The sequence below is a fragment of the Salvelinus namaycush genome, chromosome 10 (assembly GCF_016432855.1).
Source record: "Salvelinus namaycush isolate Seneca chromosome 10, SaNama_1.0, whole genome shotgun sequence".
NCBI classification, from domain to species: domain Eukaryota; kingdom Metazoa; phylum Chordata; class Actinopteri; order Salmoniformes; family Salmonidae; genus Salvelinus; species Salvelinus namaycush.
In genome coordinates this window covers 43,611,089-43,633,679 of record NC_052316.1, presented here as the reverse complement: position 1 = coordinate 43,633,679, position 22,591 = coordinate 43,611,089, and the positions used below count along the sequence as shown (strand labels likewise).

The 22,591-nt window shown below is 45.7% G+C and overlaps 1 protein-coding gene and 1 long non-coding RNA gene across 4 annotated transcripts; one reads left to right on the top strand and one right to left on the bottom strand.

The window, feature by feature from the left end:
• Positions 1-75: 75 nt before the first annotated feature.
• On the top strand, positions 76-20,892 carry ushbp1 (Usher syndrome 1C binding protein 1). Of its 3 annotated transcripts, none has more exons than XM_039002919.1 (14): positions 76-294; positions 1,395-1,606; positions 1,718-1,854; positions 2,906-3,069; positions 3,355-3,564; positions 3,798-4,135; positions 4,299-4,439; positions 7,674-7,762; positions 7,922-8,051; positions 8,246-8,489; positions 9,337-9,495; positions 18,377-18,474; positions 19,980-20,102; positions 20,487-20,892. In XM_039002919.1, exons 1-14 carry the CDS (start codon positions 289-291, stop codon positions 20,650-20,652), a joined length of 2,217 nt encoding a protein of 738 aa, XP_038858847.1. In that variant the 5' UTR covers positions 76-288; the 3' UTR covers positions 20,653-20,892. The 3 variants fall into 3 exon arrangements, with proteins under 3 accessions (XP_038858847.1, XP_038858846.1, XP_038858848.1); XM_039002918.1 differs by having other exon boundaries at positions 7,922-8,075; XM_039002920.1 differs by lacking the exon at positions 4,299-4,439 and having other exon boundaries at positions 7,922-8,075.
• On the bottom strand, positions 15,412-20,876 carry LOC120055056. Its single transcript, XR_005477656.1, has 3 exons — positions 19,601-20,876; positions 18,346-18,466; positions 15,412-16,464 (listed from the first exon to the last, which is right to left on the bottom strand). It is a non-coding gene; the product is annotated as an uncharacterized LOC120055056 (long non-coding RNA).
• Positions 20,893-22,591: the final 1,699 nt, after the last annotated feature.

Below are 22,591 nucleotides of genomic sequence, written 5' to 3'. Positions count from 1 at the left end.
GTGTCTGAGAGAGAGAGAGAGAGAGAGAGAGAGAGAGATATGGGGGGGGGGGGGGGGGGGGCTCCCAGTCAAGCAGGGTAGGCAGCACACAGGCAGGCAGAAGTTTTACAACAGAGAGAAACGGAGGAACCATTGGAAGGTATAATTATACAAAACTACAGGCAACAGGATAGCAGTGTCTGGCTGCAGTAGCACCACAGAGGTTAGCTCAGTTCTCGAGTGTTTAATGGCAGTTAGTGGACAACGATAGAAGCAGGAGAATCACAGTGAACTTCTGATACAGCAGCCATGGAGGTAAGTCTATCATGTCCTCCTCTTTGCTAACTGATTTTTTTGGGGGGGGAGGGGGGGGGTTGTCAATTTGATCTTGTACCAAACCAAGCATGACACACGTTCAAAGGTGCTGACTGCTGGCACGAAAACATTTGAGGGGTAGCCTTCCTAACAGTCATACTACAGTGCTTTTTTACCGTGAAGGCTACGTGTACCTGTACAGTAACCCACATGTTGCAATGATCTCACACCATTGATGTCTTTCATTGGACACTTTCGTGTGTCAGATAATGCAGGGACCAGCTTCTTTTATTACTTTGAAGTCTGTCTGTGTATCTATCTGGTTGTATGATTGTCGTTGAGAGCTTGATATCATCTGTGGTTCAAACTCTAACTTTCCACATCCTTCTGTTTACTGTGTGTTGTACAGTTACCACAGTCACTAATGTTCCTTATACGTTGCTTAAAAGACAACTGTGTTTAACAGTTCAAGTAGGTTGATTTGTACATTTTATACACTATCAGAATTAAAGCAAGTAGTTGTAAAAGAGTGATGTTGTTTTGAGTTTGGCATGACTTATAGGTGTTTTTTGGGCTACATATTTCTGAGCAGGAAGTGGTTTTGCAGGATGCTTCTGTTTCCTACACGTCCGCTTCTCAAAACAATGGTTGTCCAAAGAGAACAACAATAACCTCCGTGTCACGAGCACAGCAGCTGTCAGTCATTTAATGGAGAGCTCTATGGAAAGGTCATATCAAATCCTTAGTGTTTGTTTACAGTAAAAAACAAAGGTCATATCAAATCCTTGGTGTTTGTTTACAGTAAAAAACAAAGGTCATATCAAATCCTTAGTGTTTGTTTACAGTAAAAAACAAAGGTCATATCAAATCCTTAGTGTTTGTTTACAGTAAAAAATAAAGGTTATATCAAATCATTAGTGTTTGTTTACAGTAAAGAACAACGGTCATATCAAATCATTAGTGTTTGTTTACGGGAAAAAACAAAGGTCATATCAAATCATTAGTGTTTGTTTACAGTAAAGAACAAAGGTCATTGAATTGACTCATATATTTTATGAAACAAAATGTAGTCAGAAAAAATGTCCATTATTTCCACACAGGAGTTCAAACGAGGGAGATCTGATACCCTGGACATACAGTCAGAGGGAGAGGAGATGACCCCGGTTACCCTGGTAACCACAATGACCCCTGACCCCGAGGTGAACTCTGAGCCCTCCCAGGCAGAGCTGGCTCAGTGTGAGGCGGAGGTCGGGAATCTACTCAGCATCATTGCTGAACTCAACAGGAAAATGGGCGCATTACAAGCACCAAGGTGTGTGTTAGAGAAAGAGAGAGAGAGAACATTCTTCATGGAGCTGTAAAATATCACTAGACTTACCCTGAGCTGCTGGTTCATAGAACGATGTACTTCTTTCCTCTTCAGTGATCCAGATGACCTTAAACCACAGGAGCCAGTCATCCTCCCTCCGGCTCCAGCCTCCCTGTCCAGCCCTCCTCCATCCCTCTGCAACCCAGAGAAACACACTGGCACCGCATCTAAAGCACCAGTAACCAACAGAGGTTGGCATAGGCTCCATGGCATGACTTCACAATTCACAATACCCACACATCCATCCATCCATCTCTCTCTCTCTCTCTCTCTCTGTGTGTGCTGTGCTTTGTGGCATTGAGCAGAAAGGGATGATGGTTGTACTTCTGGCTACTGTGCCAGACCAAACATAATCTATTTGTGTGTCCAAAGAAAAGAACAGCCTCTATCATTTGTGAGGTTTTCATTTTCTTGGTAATCCGCCTGTTTTTGTTTCTTGGTCACGATCTTCTGAATGCTCGTTTAGAAACAGTAGAACGCGTTCATACTTGTCTCAGTTTACCCATATCCTAACCTCATCCCCAGGCTCAGTTTACCCATATCATAACCTCATCCCCAGGCTCAGTTTATCCATATCCTAACCTCATCCCCAGGCTCAGTTTACCCATATCCTAACCTCATCCCCAGGCTCAGTTTACCCATATCCTAACCTCATCCCCAGGCTCAGTTTACCCATATCCTAACCTCATCCCCAGGCTCAGTTTACCCATATCCTAACCTCATCCCCAGGCTCAGTTTACCCATATCCTAACCTCATCCCCAGGCTCAGTTTACCCATATCCTAACCTCATCCCCAGGCTCAGTTTACCCATATCCTAACCTCATCCCCAGGCTCAGTTTACCCATATCCTAACCTCATCCCCAGGCTCAGTTTACCCATATCCTAACCTCATCCCCAGGCTCAGTTTACCCATATCCTAACCTCATCCCCAGGCTCAGTTTACCCATATCCTAACCTCATCCCCAGGCTCAGTTTACCAATATCCTAACCTCATCCCCAGGCTCAGTTTACCCATATCCTCACCTCATCCCCAGGCTCAGTTGTTTGCTACTGCAGAGCTGGCTGGGGACGGGATTACCAATATCCAAATGTTAGCAGCTGACTACAAAGAGTAGACAATCAGTACGTTAACCACATCCTTTCACAACATTTATAATGAATAGAATATATAGACTTTCTAAATGGTGTACAGATCTTTAGTGATGACCGTAATAGCTTGTCTGCTCTGTGTTGTCCTGCAGAGGGTAGTGGTGAAGCATGGTCAGAACTCCAGGGAGTCATGTCTGTTCTGGAGGGTTCCATCAACACCAGGAGGGCCTGGGCTGCCTCTCACACTGCCTGTGGCCGGGACGGACCGACGGAACACCTCACAGCCGCCAGGGACAGCTGGGTACAAGTCACACAGGTGAGACACGGTCACAATCTCAGGTGATAAGGAATGATGTGACATCATTTTTTATTACCATGTAACAAGCTAGTTGGAATAACGCTTTATCAACGTGAACTATATTTAAACTTGTAACTTTATTTTTACACACTAACAGGATATTTTCGAAACACAGGCTACAGTGCTGTTAACTACCAGTTGAGTGACCTATGTAGGCTAATTACCACGTGGGCCTCAAAACCTAATTACCCTGGAATCATGCCTAACTAATTAACTTATGTGTGACCTCAAACTTCTCCTCAGGTCTTAGAGGAGATGGAGAGAGAGTTTGGGATCTCATACCCGTCTGGTCTGCCCCCTGAGGAGCGTCAGCAATACCAGAAGGACATCCTGGCACTTCACCAGCGGAACTGTGACCTGCGCAGCAGCCTGCAAAGCAGACAGGAAGAACTGGAGGGGGCAAAGGTCACGGTGGGAGACATAGAGGTTGAGAGGAACAGTCTACATGAGAGGGTAGGTGGAAGTGCAACAGGCTACATCTCAGTAATCCTAGATCTAAAAGGATTTGTGTAATCAATTTAGTGAAAACTCCACAAACTAGCCAATCAGAGAGCTAGGGAGAGCTATGACCTTACTGTATCTTTCTGATCTAGCATCATAATGCTTTGGTTGAAACCACAATGGTCAAACTATGTCTGTCTGCTGGCGAATGGCTAAACTCTCTCTGTCTATGGGTCTGGTGCCAGTTACTGGGTCTCCATAAGGCGTGGCGATCAGGCAGCCTCTCTCCTCCCTACAGCTCCTCAGGGAGCTCCAGTGGTGTGGTTCTGAGTCCTGGCTGGGCCTCCCCTGGTTCCCCTGGTTCCCCTTCATTCCTTGGCTCTCCTCCCTTCCCCGGGTCACCTCTGTTCCTCAGGAGACCCATCGCCATGGGGATCTTCCCGGCCCTCTCAACTGGGGGGGACATATCCTCCTCGGCCTCTCCATCACCCTCCCCCTGGCCTGGGAGTGTTCCACAAGGCAGCCCCTGTCGTAGCCCCAGCCCCAGCGTCAGCCTGGAGGGTGAGACAGACAGACTACAGAGGTACGTACAACTGAGAGGGTTAAATTACAACATGGAATAGATCCCAGATCTGCTGGTGTGGGTCAGTGTTTCCCAAGTGGTGTGTTGTGTGGTGTGTTGTGTGTTGTGTGGTGTGTGTTGTGTTGTGTGTCGTGGCCCTGACCTCCCTCGCTAACCCCCACAGGTGTATAGAAAGGCTGAAGGCCCGGAACGAGCGTCTGACTGCAGCTCTGGACAGGAGAAAGGGAGAGTCTGAGCAGATCAGTATGACGCTCAGCAGACACGAAGCTGACAGCACAGCCCTGCAGATGGCTCTCCAATACTGGTACAGACACACACATGGCTATATACAGGGAGTGGAAAATAACATGGCTATATACAGGGAGTGGAAAATAACATGGCTATATACAGGAAGTAGACAATAACATGGCTATATACAGGGAGTGGAAAATAACATGGCTATATACAGGGAGTGGAAAATAACATGGCTATATACAGGGAGTAGACAATAACATGGCTATATACAGGAAGTAGACAATAACATGGCTATATACAGGGAGTAGACAATAACATGGCTATATACAGGGAGTAGACAATAACATGGCTATATACAGGAAGTAGACAATAACATGGCTATATACAGGAAGTAGACAATAACATGGCTATATACAGGGAGTAGAAAATAACATGGCTATATACAGGAAGTAGACAATAACATGGCTATATACAGGGAGTAGACAATAACATGGCTATATACAGGAAGTAGACAATAACATGGCTATATACAGGAAGTAGACAATAACATGGCTATATACAGGGAGTAGAAAATAACATGGCTATATACAGGAAGTAGACAATAACATGGCTATATACAGGGAGTAGACAATAACATGGCTATATACAGGAAGTAGACAATAACATGGCTATATACAGGGAGTAGACAATAACATGGCTATATACAGGAAGTAGACAATAACATGGCTATATACAGGAAGTAGACAATAACATGGCTATATACAGGAAGTAGAAATTAACATGGCTATATACAGGAAGCAGAAAAATCGAGTCCATGTGCAGGGGGAGGGGAGGTAATTTAGGTAGCTATGAACATGACTAGGCAACAAGATAGATAATAAACAGTAGCAGCAGTGTATGTGGTGAGGGTGAAAGTGTGTGTGAGTGTATGTATGTGTGAGTGTGTGTGTGTGTGAGTGAGTGTGTGTGTGAGTGTGTGTATGTGTGAGTGTGTGTATGTGTGAGTGTGTGTATGTGTGAGTGTATGTATGTGTGAGTGTGTGTATGTGTGAGTGTATGTATGTGTGAGTGTGTGTGTGTGTGTGTGTGTGTGTGTGTGAGTGTATGTACGTGTGTGTGAGTGTGTGTGTGTGTGTGAGTGTGTGTATGTGTGAGTGTGTGTGTGTGTGGTGTCAGTATACATGCGTGTACGTGTTAAGTGTGTGCAGGCGTTTGTAGTCTGTATGTGTTTGTTGAGGTGTCAGTGTAAGTATGTGTGAGTGGGTGGGTAGAGTCCAGTATGTGACAGTGTGTGGGTAGAGTCCAGTGTGTGGGTAGAGTCCAGTGTGTGACAGTGTGTGGGTAGAGTCCAGTGTGTGGGTAGAGTCCAGTGTGTGTCAGGGTGTGGGTAGAGTCCAGTGTGTGTCAGTGTGTGGGTAGAGTCCAGTATGTTTCAGTGTGTGGGTAGAGTCCAGTGTGTGGGTAGAGTCCAGTATGTGACAGTGTGTGGGTAGAGTCCAGTGTGTGGGTAGAGTCCAGTGTGTGGGTAGAGTCCAGTGTGTGGGTAGAGTCCAGTGTGTGGGTAGAGTCCAGTATGTGACAGTGTGTGTCAGTGTGTGGGTAGAGTCCAGTATGTGGGTAGAGTCCAGTGTGTGTCAGTGTGTGGGTAGAGTCCAGTGTGTGGGTAGAGTCCAGTGTGTGTCAGTGTGTGGGTAGAGTCCAGTGTGTGGGTAGAGTCCAGTGTGTGGGTAGAGTCCAGTGTGTGTCAGTGTGTGGGTAGAGTCCAGTGTGTGGGTAGAGTCCAGTGTGTGACAGTGTGTGGGTAGAGTCCAGTATGTGGGTAGAGTCCAGTATGTGACAGTGTGTGGGTAGAGTCCAGTGTGTGTCAGTGTGTGGGTAGAGTCCAGTGTGTGTCAGTGTGTGGGTAGAGTCCAGTGTGTGTCAGTGTGTGGGTAGAGTTCAGTGTGTGGGTAGAGTCCAGTGTGTGGGTAGAGTCCAGTGTGTGGGTAGAGTCCAGTATGTTTCAGTGTGTGGGTAGAGTCCAGTATGTGGGTAGAGTCCAGTGTGTGTCAGTGTGTGGGTAGAGTCCAGTATGTGGGTAGAGTCCAGTGTGTGGGTAGAGTCCAGTATGTGGGTAGAGTCCAGTTTGTTTCAGTGTGTGGGTAGAGTCCAGTATGTGGGTAGAGTCCAGTGTGTGTCAGTGTGTGGGTAGAGTCCAGTATGTGGGTAGAGTCCAGTGTGTGTCAGTGTGTGGGTAGAGTCCAGTATGTGGGTAGAGTCCAGTGTGTGGGTAGAGTCCAGTATGTGGGTAGAGTCCAGTATGTGACAGTGTGTGGGGAGAGTCCAGTGTGTGACAGTGTGTGGGTAGAGTCCAGTGGGTGTATATAGAGTCAGTGCAAGAGAGTCCTGGTAGCCAATAGATTAGCTATTTAGCAGTCTTGTTCAGTAGTCTTAAGGCTTTGTGGTAGCAGCTGTTCAGGGTCCTGTTGGTTCCTCGTAGCTCTTGCCGTGCGGTAGCAGAGAGAACAGTCTATGACTAGGGTGGCTGAAGTCTTTGACAATTTTTGGGGCCTTCCTCTGACACCGCCTAGTAAAGAGGTACTGGATGTCAGGGAGCTCGTCCCCAGTGATGTACTGGGCCGTACGCACTACCCTCTGTAGCGCCTTGCGGTTGTCGTACCAAGTGGGTATGCAGCTCGTCAAGATGTTCTCATTGGTGCAGCTGTCCATGTTTTTGAGGATCTGAGGGCCCATGTCAAATCTTCTCAGCCCCCTGAGGGGGAAGAGGCGTTGTCGTGCCCTCTTCACCACTGTGTGGACCATGTTCATGTCTCAGTGATGTGGACACACAGAGGAACTCGAATCTGTAAGACCTGCTCCACCACAGCACCATCGATGTGGATGAGGGGCGTGCTCGCCCCTTATGTTTCCTGTAGTCCACCATCAGCTCCTTTGTCTTTCTGACGTTGAGGAAGAGGTTGTTGTCCTGGCAGCGCAGTTCCAGGTCTCTGACTTCCTTCCTATTGGCTGCCTCTTCGTCATCGGTGATCAGTCCTACCGTCGGTCGTGTCGTCAGCGAACTTGATGATGGTGTTTGGAGTCGTAGCACTTAATCTCGTCCACCAGCCGGCTCTTTCTCTATCGAACATATGTGGTAGCAATTGAGCCTGGGGATGAGGTTATGTAGCACTGTGACGACCTACATTAGTGTGTTAAATGTACATACATTCCGTGGTGACACCTGTTCCTCTATGACCTTGTGCTCTGCGAGTGTTGTGCTGCTGCTATATATACTGATGAAACGTTTTCCCTGTTTGATCGACAGCGAGGAGTGTGAGGAGGCCTACAGTGAGTTACTGTCTGTGTACGAGGGCAGGAGACAGCAGGTCATACCACACTGGAGACACATAGCAGGTGGCTAACACACACACACACACACACACACACACACACACACACACACACACACACACACACACACACACACACACACACACACACACACACACACACACACACACACACACACACACACACACACACACACTCATAGCAGTTAATTCCTCTTCCCAGGCCCGGTCATGGAGAGTCAGCAGCCCAGCAGTCCCAGGCCGTCCCTAAGGAGTCTAAGAACTGAGGAGTTGTCAACCTCCTTCTCAACACCAGGGGGTGCTGTTGAGACAGAAACACACATCCAGACCAGGTTCCATCTTTATTATCCAGCCAGGTCTGTCTGTGGCAGATCAAATAGCATCTTCTGACTATAGTAGAAAAACTGTTATTGTCCACAACATGTGAACATCTCCCTTTGGCTTCATGCAATAACATTGACAAACATTTAAAACTGAAACAACATCAAAACATTGTCTGATAAAACACAACCTACTCTCACCACAGGGGGTCCGAGGTAGAGGGGTGCGAGGCGGACATTCGGGAGCGTATTGAGCGGTTGAAGCTGGACAGGGCAGCAGTGTGTGTCCCTAAGCCAGGGCCTGGAGGAGAGGGGAATCTCAGCCCAGATACAGGCACCCTGGCTGGGCTTAGAGGGAGCCGCGGAGGACAGGGGGGCCAGGACACCTCCAACCCCCAGAGTACCAATAGAGAGAAGGCTGTTCTGCTCTATGACCTAGTCACTGTCAGGGTGGGTGATATATATTGTACTATACACTCTACTGTACTGTTTTGGCTTTACATTCAATTCATGAAATATGAATCTGAATACTAGAATTATGGACATACTATTTCTGTCTTTGATTATCCAACAGTATAACTATAACTTTGCTATATACATGGTGTGTATAGTTTTGACCAAAGAGAGATACAATGACAGTCTTTTTTGTTTTACAATAAGCAACTACACAGTAGTAGACTGTAAGATCCAGAGATGAAGATATCAACATAATAATCATAGTGTAATGAGCATAGCCCAGAAGCATGGTGTGGAATCAGAATAATCATTTCAAAAGAATAATTAAATTCAGAGGGCTGCTAAATTCATCCTCATTTGCATATAGCCAGGAGAGGCCAAACTATTTATAGAGGCAGATATTTCCAGACAGATATTTCCAAACAGATATTTCCAGACAGATATTTCTGGATGGACCGATTGAGTCTACATTAGTGCTTGTCTTAACACATTTTTTTATGCTGTGAGCCCTTTGGAAGCTTCCTCTGATGCACAAAAAAACAAAACCAATATTTATAGCCTCGACCCACTTTTTTTTTGTCTCGACCCAAAAGGAATAATTTACTAACGACTAGTGTGTTCTTCAGGAAATGTCTGAGCTTGACTATGGGGTTATGTCTTATCTTTGTGAACCTCTTTATCTCAGTTGGTAGAGTGTGACACTTGCATTGTCACCATAGTGGGTTCTATTCCCGGGACCACCCATAGGTAAAACATGTATGACTGACTGACTGTAAGACAAGACGCTTTGGATAAAAGCGTCTGCTGAAGGGAATACATTATTATATGATCTATTATACAGGAGGAGATGTCGGAGCTGCGAGGTTTAATCCGTCTGACGGAGAAGGAGCGGAGGTGTCTGGACTGGAGTCTAATGGCCCAGAAGGCCCAGGATGCAGCTGGAGCCCTGATCTCTGAGAGCCTCGCTGAGGAGATAGAGGACAGGAGGACAGAACAGCAGGTAACAACCCTAACCCCAACTTTAACTTAACCTTAACCTAACCATCTGAGAGCCTCACTGAGGAGATAGAGGACAGGACAGAACAGCAGGTAACAACCCTAACCTAACCCTAACCTTAACTTGAACCTAACCTAACCATCTGAGAGCCTCACTGAGGAGATAGAGGACAGGACAGAACAGCAGATAGCAACCCTAACCCTAACTTTAACTTAACCTAACCTAACCATCTGAGAGCCTCACTGAGGAGATAGAGGACAGGACAGAACAGCAGGTAGCAGGACATCACAATCTGATCTGATTCTTCTGATCAATGACCAGTCATCTTTTACTTGCATATGTTTCCTCCTACTTTGAAGGGGTAGGAAGAGTAGGTGCTTGAGTCTCTAGACGATCCTATCCACCAATCAGGGCTGTGTATGTAAATATATTTCATGTTTTTTTTTCAATAACTTTGGTGCTGTTTTCGCAAGTATGTGGTGAATTTTCAAATCTCTTAGTACAAAACTGCAAACTGGTAATACCAACCTGGTCTCAGAGCATTTTGTATTAATCTGTATGTACAGTACCTTGGGAAAGTATTCAGACCCTTGACTTTTTCCACATTTTGTTACGTTACAGCCTAATTCTGAAATTGATTAAATAAAAAAGTATCCTCAGCAATCTACACACAATACCCCATAATGACAAATTGAAAACAGGTTTTTAGAAATGTTTGTAAATGTATTAAAAACAAATAACAGAACTACCTTATTTACAAAGGTAATCAGATCCTTTGTTATGAGACTCTAAATTGAGCTGAGATGCATCCTGTTTCCATTGATCATCCTTAAGATGTTTCTACAACTTGATTGGAGTCCACCTGTGGTAAATTCAATTGATTGGAAAGGCACACACCTGTCTATATGTCCCACAGTTGACAGTGCATGTCAGAGCAAAAACCAAGTCATGAGGTCGAAGGAATTGTCCGTAGAGCTCTGAGACAGGATTGTGTCTGGGGGAAAGGTACCAAAACATTTCTGCAACATTGAAGGTTCCCAAGAACACAGTGGCCTCCATCATTCTTAAATGGAAGAAGTTTGGAACCACCAAGACTCTTCCTAGAGCTGGCCTCCCGGCCAAACTGAGCAATCGGAGGAGAAGGGCCTCAGACAAGAACCCGATGGTCACTCTGACAGAGCTCTAGAGTTTCTCTGTGGAGATGGGAGAACCTTCCAGAAGGCCAACCATCTCTGCAGCAATCCACCAATTAGGCATTTATGGTGAGTGGCCATACTGAAGCCCCTCCTCAGTAAAAAGCACATGACAGCCCGCTTGGAGTTTTCCAAAAGGCACATAAAGGACTCTCAGACCATGAGAAACAAGATTCTCTCATCTGATGAAACCAAGATTGAAGTCTTTGGCCTGAATGCCAAGTGCCACGTCTGGAGGAAGCCTGGTACCATTTTTCAGCATCAGGGACTGGGAGACTAGTCAGGATCGAGGCAAAGATGAACGGAGCAAAGTACAGAGAGAGATCCTTGATGAATACAATTCGTATATGTTACGAATTTGTTAAATGTACAATATGTCAGGAATTTGCGAAACAAATTCTAGCTAGGTGCTGACGTTAGCTAGGCTAGGGGTTAGGGTTAAGTTTTGGAGTTAGCTTATAGGGTTAGGGGAAGGGTTAGCTAACAGGGTTAAGGTTAGGGGAAGGGTTAGCAAAAAGGGTTAAGGTTAGGGGAAGGGTTAGCTAACAGGGTTAAGGTTAGGGGAAGGGTTAGCAAAAAGGGTTAAGGTTAGGGGAAGGGTTAGCTAACAGGGATAAGGTTAGGGGAAGGGTTAGGTAAAAGGGTTAAGGTTAGGGGAAGGGTTAGCTAACAGGGATAAGGTTAGGGGAAGGGTTAGGTAAAAGGGTTAAGGTTAGGGGAAGGGTTAGCTAACAGGGTTAAGGTTAGGGGAAGGGTTAGGTAAAAGGGTTAAAGACCTATATCCATCCTACCCTGCCTTTCTAAAGTCTTCGAAAACCATGTTAAACAGACCATTTCTGACCAGAATCCCACCATACCTTCTCCGTTGTGCAATCTGGTTTTCGAGCTGGTCACGGGTGCACCTCAGCCACGCTCAAGGTACTAAACAATATCATAACCACCATTGATAAAAGACAGCACTGTGCAGCCGTCTTCATCGACCTGGCCAAGGCTTTCGACTCGGTCAATCACCGTATTCTTATCGGCAGACTCAACAGCCTTGGTTTCTCAAATGACTGCCTCACCTGGTTTACCAACTACTTCTCAGACATTGTTCAGTGTGTCAAATCGGAGGGCCTGTTGTCCGGACCTCTGGCAGTCTCTATGGGGGTACCACAGGGTTCAATTCTCGGGCTGACTCTTTTCTCTATATATATCAACGATGTCGCTCTTGCTGCGGGTGATTCCCTGATCCACCTCTACGTAGACGACACCATTCTGTATACATCTGGCCCTTCTTTGGACACTGTGTTAACTAGCCTCCAAACGAGCTTCAATGCCATACAACACTCCTTCCGTGGCCTCCAACTGCTCTTAAACGCTAGTAAAACCAAATGCATGCTTTTCAACTGTTCGCTGCCCGCACCCGCCCGCCCGACTAGCATCACTACTCTGGACGGTTCTGACTTAGAATATGTGGACAACTACAAATACCTAGGTGTCTGGCTAGACTGTAAACTCTCCTTCCAGACTCATATTAAACATCTCCAATCCAAAATTAAATCTAGAATCGGCTTCCTATTTCGCAACAAAGCCTCCTTCACTCACGCCGCAAAACTTACCCTAGTAAAACTGACTATCCTACCGATCCTCGACTTCGGCGATGTAATTTACAAAATAGCTTCCAATACTCTACTCAGCAAACTGGATGCAGTCTATCACAGTGCCATCCGTTTTGTCACCAAAGCCCCTTATACCACCCACCACTGCGACCTGTATGCTCTAGTCGGCTGGCCCTCACTACATATTCGTCGCCAGACCCACTGGCTCCAGGTCATCTATAAGTCTATGCTAGGTAAAGCTCCGCCTTATCTCAGCTCACTGGTCACGATAACAACACCCACCCGTAGCACGCGCTCCAGCAGGTATATCTTACTGGTCATCCCCAAAGCCAACACCTACTTTGGCCGCGTTTCGTTCCAGTTGTCTGCTGCCAATGACTGGAACGAATTGCAAAAATCGCTGAAGCTGGGGACTTATTGTCACGAGAATTTTCAATCCCAATGATGATAACTAACAATAAATAGCTCTGACCAATCCCCGAGGTTTGTAAGACCATGGGTATAATAATAATTAGTCAAAGACTCAGCTTATGCAAAAGGTTAGCACAGTTTATTCAGAGAACGTTCTAAAGTCAAGAATACAAAGACATCCATTTTATAGCTGCGCACATACTTCCACACAAACAGTAGATATCATACGCACATACATTTACACACAAACAGTAGGTGTCCTACGCACATACTGTCCTGCTACCCAGCCAACAAAGATTAGGGGAGTCCGTGAGAATCACTCCCCGTCCTCCCTCAAGATAGGGAGACCCTGGGAAGTACTCTCAGTGGCCCCCCAGCCAAGGTCGGCACCGAATCTTGCTCAGACAATCTGTGTTTAAGATACTGTAGAGACATATTGTTTTACTGACTAAAACTACACACATCATTAATTATAACTTTATGATTCTAGTCAACTTCATACAATTATATGGTTTCAGGGTGGAGTATTATAATCATTAATTTAAACATATAAATTCCAACAACACTTATATTTCCCTCACTTTAAACATCAGCTATCTGAGCAGCTAACCGATCGCTGCAGCTGTACATAGCCCATCTGTAAATAGCCCAACCAACTACCTCATCCCCATATATTTTTATTTACTTTTCTGCTCTTTTGCACACCAGTATTTCTACTTGCACAACACCATCTACTCATCTATCTCTCCAGTGTTCATTTGCTAAATTGTAATTACTTCGCTACTATGGCCTATTTATTGCCTTAACTCCTCACGCCATTTGTACACACTGTATATAGACTTTATTTTTTTTCTATTGTGTTATTGACTGTACGCTTGTTTATTCCATGTGTAACTCTGTGTTGTTGTTTGTGTTGCACTGCTTTGCTTTATCTTGGCCAGGTCGCAGTTGTAAATGAGAACTTGTTCTCAACTAGCCTACCTGGTTAGGGTTAGGGGAAGGGTTAGCTAACAGGGTTAGGGTTAGGGGAAGGGTTAGCTAACAGGGTTACGGTTAGGAGAGGGGTTAGCTAACAGGGTTACAGTTAGGGGAAAGGTTAGCTAACAGGGTTACAGTTAGGGGAAGGGTTAGCTGACAGGGTTAAGGTTAGGGGAAGGGTTAGCTGACAGGGTTAAGGTTAGGGGAAGGGTTAGCTAACAGGGTTAAGGTTAGGGGAAGGGTTAGCTAACAGGGTTAGGGTTAGCTAACAGGGTTACGGTTAGGGGAAGGGTTAGCTAACAGGGTTACAGTTAGGGGAAGGGTTAGCTAACAGGGTTAGGGTTAGGGGAAGGGTTAGCTGACAGGGTTACAGTTAGGGGAAGGGTTAGCTAACAGGGTTACGGTTAGAGGAAGGGTTAGCTAACAGGGTTAAAGTTAGGGGAAGGGTTAGCTAACAGGGTTAAGGTTAGGGGAAGGGTTAGCTAACAGGGTTACAGTTAGGGGAAAGGTTAGCTAACAGGGTTAATGTTAGGGGAAGGGTTAGCTAACAGGGTTACAGTTAGGGGAAGGGTTAGCTAACAGGGTTAGGGGAAGGGTTAGCTAACAGGGTTAGGGTTAGGGGAAGGGTTAGCTAACAGGGTTAGGGTTAGCTAACAGGGTTACGGTTAGGAGAGGGGTTAGCTAACAGGGTTACAGTTAGGGGAAAGGTTAGCTAACAGGGTTACAGTTAGGGGAAGGGTTAGCTGACAGGGTTAAGGTTAGGGGAAGGGTTAGCTGACAGGGTTAAGGTTAGGGGAAGGGTTAGCTAACAGGGTTAAGGTTAGGGTTAGCTAACAGGGTTAAGGGAAGGGTTAGCTAACAGGGTTAGGGTTAGCTAACAGGGTTACGGTTAGGGGAAGGGTTAGCTAACAGGGTTACAGTTAGGGGAAGGGTTAGCTAACAGGGTTAGGGTTAGGGGAAGGGTTAGCTGACAGGGTTACAGTTAGGGGAAGGGCTAGCTAACAGGGTTACAGTTAAGGGAAGGGTTAGCTAACAGGGTTACAGTTAGGGGAAAGGTTAGCTAACAGGATTACAGTTAGGGGAAGGGTTAGCTAACATGGTCAGGGTTAGCTAACAGGGTTACGGTTAGGGGAAGGGTTAGCTAACAGGGTTACAGTTAGGGGAAGGGTTAGCTAACAGGGTTAGGGTTATACGCTCACACATCAACCCTGACCAACCACCCTACTTAAGTAACCATCTGTCTCATGTGACCATACTAAACAAAATATATCATACTAATTCCAGTCCCCTGGATTAACATGTAGTCTATAAGACCAGGCTGGTAATACTTGTAATGCAGCAAGTCTTATATTCAAAGCCTTTTATTGTGCATTCATTTTGTTTGGAGACATCTTTCACTACACAACCATTGATCCAAAACACAAGTTTACTGTAAAATATTATGAGAAAATGTATGTAAATCACCAAAACACAACAATGATATCGTCTCAATTTAGTTGATATAACAACCAGTTAATCCAATAGGCAAGATACAGAACGTGTCTCAAAATTGCCCTTTGAATTTAATATGCCACAGTGCTGTAAATTACAGCACTTTAGGCACTACCCATCAACATTGACTGAAAATCCAATTTCCATCATCTCTATGCCGTGTGTGATCCAAGGTGGGATACTTGAAGACGTCTTTCCCAATCATTAATGCGAAAAGTAAATGTACTGTTCCGATATCATTACAACATAGATGTACTGTAATCAAATGAAATTTAATGAAAGAAAAGAAACATAACATTTAGCAGGCACTGATTTGCATCAAGCTTGTCTTGTGCCTTTGGCCATAGGTTCTCATCGATATCGCAGTACATGTCCTCATTGTTCACGCGGCTGGGGGAAAAACCTTTCGGCATGGCGAATCCAAGCTTGACATTGGTCTGAATTGATGTCATCGCGTGCCTCATCAATGGCCAGAAGGAGGGTGGCTCATTGGGGATGGAAAACATGATCCTTTCACATCTATAGTAATCCTATATTTATATTTTACCATATTGTATTGTACTTGTATATTGTCGTGGACCTGTCTGGCTCAATTAGTAAGAGCATAGCAGTATAAACGCCAAAGTTCTGGGTTCGATTCCCACTGGGGTCAATTAGGAAAATGGTATCACTTTGGATAAAGTGTGACGTCTGCTATGTAAATTACATATATTATGGTGTTACAGTACAGTATTGGCCAATGCAATTTTAGTAAAGCGGTGTGAAACCCTCTATCAAGAAGACCCCAGCAACTTCATGTTGGAACCATGTTTACTGTACAGGCCATTTGTAACATACAGTGCGTCTCATCTCTTGTCAATATCATAATAATATATTACAGTATATATCATACTTAATATCTTTATACTTTACAAACATACATTTTCATTATGTAGTGTCACGACTTCTGCCGAAGTTGGTCCCTCTCCTTGTTCGGGCGGCGTTCGGCGGTCGGCGTTCGACGTCACCGGTTTTCTAGTCACCACCGATCCACGTTTCATTTTCGATTTCTTTTGTCTTCATTATACACACCTGGTTTCCATTCCATAATCATTGTTCCCTATTTAACCCTCTGGTTTTCCCACTTGGTTTTGTACGTGTTTGTTATTGTCAAGTTGTCTTGTTTTGTGACCTGGATTATTTGTCTCCTTCATGGAATATTGTTTTTGAGTAAAGTTACAGTTATTACTCATCTCTGTGTGCTGCGCCTGACTCCGCCGTACCGGCATCACCTAGACGTTTGACATGTAGTTCTCAACCTGTAGTAGACAAACTAGTTTAAAATCTATAGGCTTAAATGATTCATTAAGAGCAGTGGGATTAAGTCATAGTAAAATGCATTTGAACAGATGACAAGACAATTATATAAACAGTAATGTGAGCGAAAGGAAATTACTTTAAATAATTGCTCGATATGTCTTGTAATGTGAACTGTGTATTTCTAGATGAAACGTTGATAACGTTTGATAGAAAAGTAACTTGTGTTGTACTTAGTCAATTGAAAATATGCTTATAGTTTTGAAATAACTGCCTTTTTAATGATCTGATATGAGTTTTGTACTAAGAGTTGTGAAAATGTACCAACACCCACAGAATCAGACTGAGCATTTCAAAAGGAGGCTCAGGGAAATACATTATAAAACATATATATTTTGAGTTTGTTTTCATGAAATAAACACAGTGATTTATTAGACATACAGAGATTATTTAAAATCTGAATTTCTCGTCAATCATCTTGAAAACATGTATACTTAAGTGGAAATCGAACAATCCTCCGTCGTTAACACAACGGAAAGGTCAAATGCTTTATTATCTAAATGTTGAAAGTTTGTGGGTGACGGGAGACACAAAATGGTGCAGTTTGAGGTCATGTGGTGGAGAGTGATGCAGGCGCTGGAGATGGTGGTGTGAGCAGGTGGGTCTGGTCAGGGTGATGCAGGCGCTGGAGATGGTGGTGTGAGCAGGTGGGTCTGGTCAGGGTGATGCAGGCGCTGGAGATGGTGGTGTGAGCATGTGGGTCTGGTCAGGGTGATGCAGGCGCTGGAGATGGTGGTGTGAGCATGTGGGCCTGGGCAGGTGGGTCTGGGCAGGGTGATGCAGGCGCTGGAGATGGGGGTGTGAGCATGTGGGTCTGGTCAGGGTGATGCAGGCGCTGGAGATGGTGGTGTGAGCATGTGGGTCTGGGCAGGGTGATGCAGGCGCTGGAGATGGGGGTGTGAGCATGTGGGCCTGGGCAGGTGGGTCTGGGCAGGGTGATGCAGGCGCTGGAGATGGGGGTGTGAGCATGTGGGTCTGGGCAGGGTGATGCAGGCGCTGGAGATGGGGGTGTGAGCATGTGGGCCTGGGCAGGGTGATGCAGGCGCTGGAGATGGGGGTGTGAGCATTTGGGTCTGGGCAGGTGGGTCTGGGCAGGGTGATGCAGGCGCTGGAGATGGGGGTGTGAGCATGTGGGCCTGTGCAGGTGGGTCTGGGCAGGGTGATGCAGGCGCTGGAGATGGGGGTGTGAGCATGTGGGCCTGGGCAGGGTGATGCAGGCGCTGGAGATGGGGGTGTGAGCATGTGGGCCTGTGCAGGTGGGTCTGGGCAGGGTGATGCAGGCGCTGGAGATGGGGGTGTGAGCATGTGGGCCTGGGCAGGGTGATGCAGGCGCTGGAGATGGGGGTGTGAGCATGTGGGCCTGTGCAGGTGGGTCTGGGCAGGGTGATGCAGGCGCTGGAGATGGGGGTGTGAGCATGTGGGCCTGTGCAGGTGTGATGTTGTTGATGTTGGGGTACTTCTGTATGCTGTTCACATGTGTATCTTTTCTATTGTTTCAACAACAAACAACGTACCAAGAAAGTATAAATAATAGACGGGTAGCCTCTCTCTTCCTCCCTCCCTGTCTATCTATGTAACTGTCTGTCTGTCTACTGTAGAATCACTACATCTTACCAATGCTTTGCGTCTGTTGTGAAGCAGGTCCAAACCCTGCTCTGGGAATTCCCCCTTAATCGCATCCTTTAACTTTAACTGAAGTCATGAGTTCAATGACACAGGCCCAATGGGTTTCTGTCGCTGTTATTGTAGATGACCTACGGCACCATATTGCATCAGAGGGATATACAGCTTAGCACGCTAGGAGCTAACGAGGATCTAATTACCTGTCATCTATTTGCCTGTTGTGTGTTCCAGAGGACTTCTGAGAACGAGGATAAGCTAAGCAGCGATGGAGACATCCCTGGGCCTCAAAACCGCACCATCCTTCGAGAGCTACAGGCTGTCCTGCAACGGTCAGAAACACTAAAAAATATAAGGGAATATTTTCATATGGTTTCCAGGTTATGGGATAACATTTTAAGATGACACTACTTTGTAGTCAAGTGTGAAGTTCCAGAAATGTTCCAAACAATGTCAAAGAAACATTACCCAAATGGAATGTTCTCTAAGGGACATTCTCAGAACACTGAGGACAAATAGAACTCTGAGGAACACAATTCCCAGTGACGGGTTCAGGGATCCAAACTAGCTGTGTCTCTCCGCCATCTCACAACCTTCCCTGGAGGCCTATCTGTTTGTAGACATATAGTGTTGGTACTTTACATTGAATATAGAACGTAAAACGAGAAAATATGTCCTTAACTGACTGTACCCTAAAGGCATGTTTATCATCATGGGGTACTAGCATTACTTGCATTGAGCATGTATCTTAAACAAAAGGTCTTCTGTAGTTTGTGTTTGTGTGTGTGTGTGTGTGTGTGTGTGTGTGTGTGTGTGTGTGTGTGTGTGTGTGTGTGTGTGTGTGTGTGTGTGTGTGTGTGTGTGTGTGTGTGTGTGTGTGTGTGTGTGTGTGTGTGTGTGTGGACGTGTTTAACTATTCTTGTGGGGACCAGAAGTCCCTACAAGAATAGTAAACGAACAAAAAGTTGACCAGCTGGGGACATTTTGTTAGTCCCCACAAGGTCAAATGCTATTTCTAGGGGGTTTAGGGTTAAGGTTAGAATTAGTGTTAGGGTTAGAATTAAGTTAAATATTAAGGTTAGGAGCTAGGGTTAGTTGTAGGGTTAGGAGCTAGGGTTAGGTTTAGGGTTAGGATAAAGTTTAGGTTTTTGGGTTAGGGTTAGGGTTAAGGTTAGGGTTAGGGTAAGAGTACGGGTTAGGATTAGGGTTAGGTTTAGGTTTAGGGTTAGGGGTTAGGGAAAATAGGATTTTGAATGGGACTGAATTGTATGTCCCCACAAGGTTAGCTGTACAAGACTGTGTGTGTGTGTGTGTGTGTGTGTGTGTGTGTGTGTGTGTGTGTGTGTGTGTGTGTGTGTGTGTGTGTGTGTGTGTGTGTGTGTGTGTGTGTGTGTGTGTGTGTGTGTGTGTGTGTGTGAGAAGGTGTGTGTGTATGTGTGTTTGTGTGTGTGTACTTACAAAGAGGTATTCAGCTGATCAGAATCACTTCAGCCCATACAGGCCATCTCTCAGGGCATCTGTTGCGGGGTGTTAGACAGTTGCTTAGGAACGCTATCAGGAGAAATGCAGACTGAGGATGTAAATTGTTACTGGCTGTCTGCTGGGGCTTACCTGAGGTTATACCTTCCAGATTGGCACTGAGGGTCCTTGAAGTTGGGTGTGTGTGGAATGAGAGAGTGTTTTGTTGTGCCTCAGGCTTTGTTCAAATACTTAACAAATGCACCCTGCCTTACTTGCAGTAATGGGGCTGGGTCGTCATGTTGAGGGAAATGAAGTACCACATCCACTACGAAGCTTTGTGGAACAGTAAAGTCACCCCTGTGTTGTGGTCTCCCAGGGAGCAGGTGCTGAAGAGGAGAGTGTCGGCGGTGAGGGAGTCTCTGGACCTGGTTCTCTCCGACAGCGCCTCTCGCAGGAGAGACAACGATGAGCAGATGGCTCGGCTCGCACAAGCTCACAGGTAACCGGGAAACACACTTCCTACTTATATGACCACTTCCTGTCCACTACTTACCTCTACGACTACTTCCAGTTCGCCCTCTATAGTATCTCTTTGACATACAGAGAGCGAGTGGGTGTGCAGGTGTCTTGCTGTATCTCTACACTAAAACACCTGATTCAGTTATTCAAGGTGTTGATGTGCAGCTGATACGTGGAGTCAGATGTTAGCTAGATTAGGGCTGGAGTTAAATCCGGTTTCGCTTGACTCTTGACAGCCATCTTTCTCTGTTTTTATAATGTCGTCTCCAGCTAGAGCATCCTGTAACTTTTAATTAGCTAATCAATTCACTCAATCAATAAACTTAGTGAGTGTCTCTGACAGCCACCTGTCTCTGTTTTGCAGCAAGGCCACAGGGTCGTACCGGAACACTCGCAGGAAGTACAGGGAGAAGCTGTGGAGGCTGGAGAGTCAGGTGTCAGCAATGTCAGATCGTCACATGACCCAGATCGGGGCCCTGAAGGCCACGCTGGAGGCCATGGAGTGCAGGAGGGAGGAGACTGTACTCTGACTGAGCTGAGGTCAGCTTCTGGGGACATTGGTCCTAACTTCTGTTACAGGGTCAGATATTATCCTCCAAAATGGTTAGGATGGGATTTGAGAGTTAGGATTCGCCTCGTATTACCATCCTGATCTCACGAGCTTACATAAAATATGTTTTACTACAGCTACTTTACTACAGCTACTTTACTACACCTACTTTACTACACTTACTTTACTACACCTACTTTACTACACCTACTTTACTACATCTACTTTACTCTATCTACTTTACTACAGCTACTTTACTACACCTACTTTACTACAGCTACTTTACTAAGCTACTTTACTACAGCTACTTTACTACATCTACTTTACTACAGCTACTTTACTCTACCTACTTTACTACAGCTACTTTACTACACCTACTTTACTACAGCTACTTTACTAAGCTACTTTACCACAGCTACTTTACTAAGCTACTTTACTACAGCTACTTTACTACAGCTACTTTACTAAGCTACTTTACTACAGCTACTTTACTAAGCTACTTTACTAATTTACTTTACTAAGCTACTTTACTAGAGCTACTTTACTAGAGCTACTTTACTAGAGCTACTTTACTAGAGCTACTTTACTAAACTACTTTACTAAGCTTGTGAAATCAGGATGGTAGTACGAAGCCAAGTAAGGATTGGACTGATGATCAAATAATCTGATCCTTGATCTGTGGTTAGAGGCAACTACTCTTGCCAGCCCTGCCTCCATTCTGGCCATAGAGAGACGATGATGTGTTATCTTCATTCAAGAAAATGGCAGCATTATCCACATGCTCAGATCCAGAGAGCTGTAAGCAGAAGCTCTGAGCCTGGTTAGGATTTGACCCTGAGGTCATGGGTTATTTTCCCACACAGCCTGACTCTATGAAACCTGGCCCTGCTCCTCTGATCTGACAGTGGAGAGGTGATGAGGTCTGATGTGTCCACGCTCAACGCTCACCGCTTGTCTTGTTTCTGGTGCTTTTTCACAACCTTTATCTCTCTCTTCCCTCTTCTTTCTTTATCTCTCTCTTCACTCTTCTTTTTTTATCTCTCTCTTCACTCTTCTTTCTTTATCTCTCTCTTCCCTCTTCTTAATCTCTCTCTTCCCGCTTTTTTCTTTATCTCTCTTCCCTCTTCTTTCTTTATCTCTCTCTTCCCGCTTCTTTCTTTATCTCTCTCTTCACTCTTCTTTCTTTATCTCTCTCTTCCCTCTTCTTTCTTTATCTCTCTCTTCCCTCTTCTTTCTTCATCTCATGCTCTCTCCCTCTAACATTTTCCCTCTCTCCCTCTCCTTTTCCCTCTCTTCATCTTTCTCCATCTTCTTGCCCCCCCCCCCCCCCCCCCCCCTCCATCTCATTCACTATCTACTTATCTCCTCTCCCCATCTCACTCTCCCGCCCTCTCTTCATTCATCTCCCTCTCTCCCCCTCTGCCCTGTCTGAGGCGGCCGACCAGCTGCAGCTGTGACCAGCGGTCAGGAGGTTAAGGCAAAGGTTGAGTGTCACACCCACCGGGTCACAGCGGTGCCTGGCTGTTGTGTCAACCTCTGAATGGAGGGTTCAGGGGGCCAGACTAGGAGGTGAGCCCCTGCTACCCTGACTCTTGCCTGAGGGGTCATCAGGGTGGGTCTGCTGCCCTGTTCCCCTCTCCCTGGGTCTCCCTGGGTCTCCCTGGATCTAACTGGGTCTCCCTGGATCTAACTGGGTCTCCCTGGATCTAACTGGGTCTCCCTGGGTCTTAATGACCATTGTTATAATAATTGCTATTAGAACATAGTATACAATTCTCTCTCTCTCTCTCTCTCTCTCTCTCTCTCTCTCTCTCTCTCTCTCTCTCTCTCTCTCTCTCTCTCTCTCTCTCTCGCCCTCTCTCTCTCGCCCTCTCTCTCTCTCTCGCCCTCTCTCTCTCTCTCTCTCGCCCTCTCTCTCT

What these genes read in the sequence shown, in the direction of transcription:
- ushbp1 (XM_039002918.1), top strand. An exon ending in AGCACCAGTAACCAACAGAG is followed by an intron (nt 1,855 to 2,905) that starts GTTGGCATAGGC and finishes GTTGTCCTGCAG; the next exon opens with AGGGTAGTGGTGAAGCATGG. An exon ending in CAGATGGCTCTCCAATACTG is followed by an intron (nt 4,440 to 7,673) that starts GTACAGACACAC and finishes TTTGATCGACAG; the next exon opens with CGAGGAGTGTGAGGAGGCCT.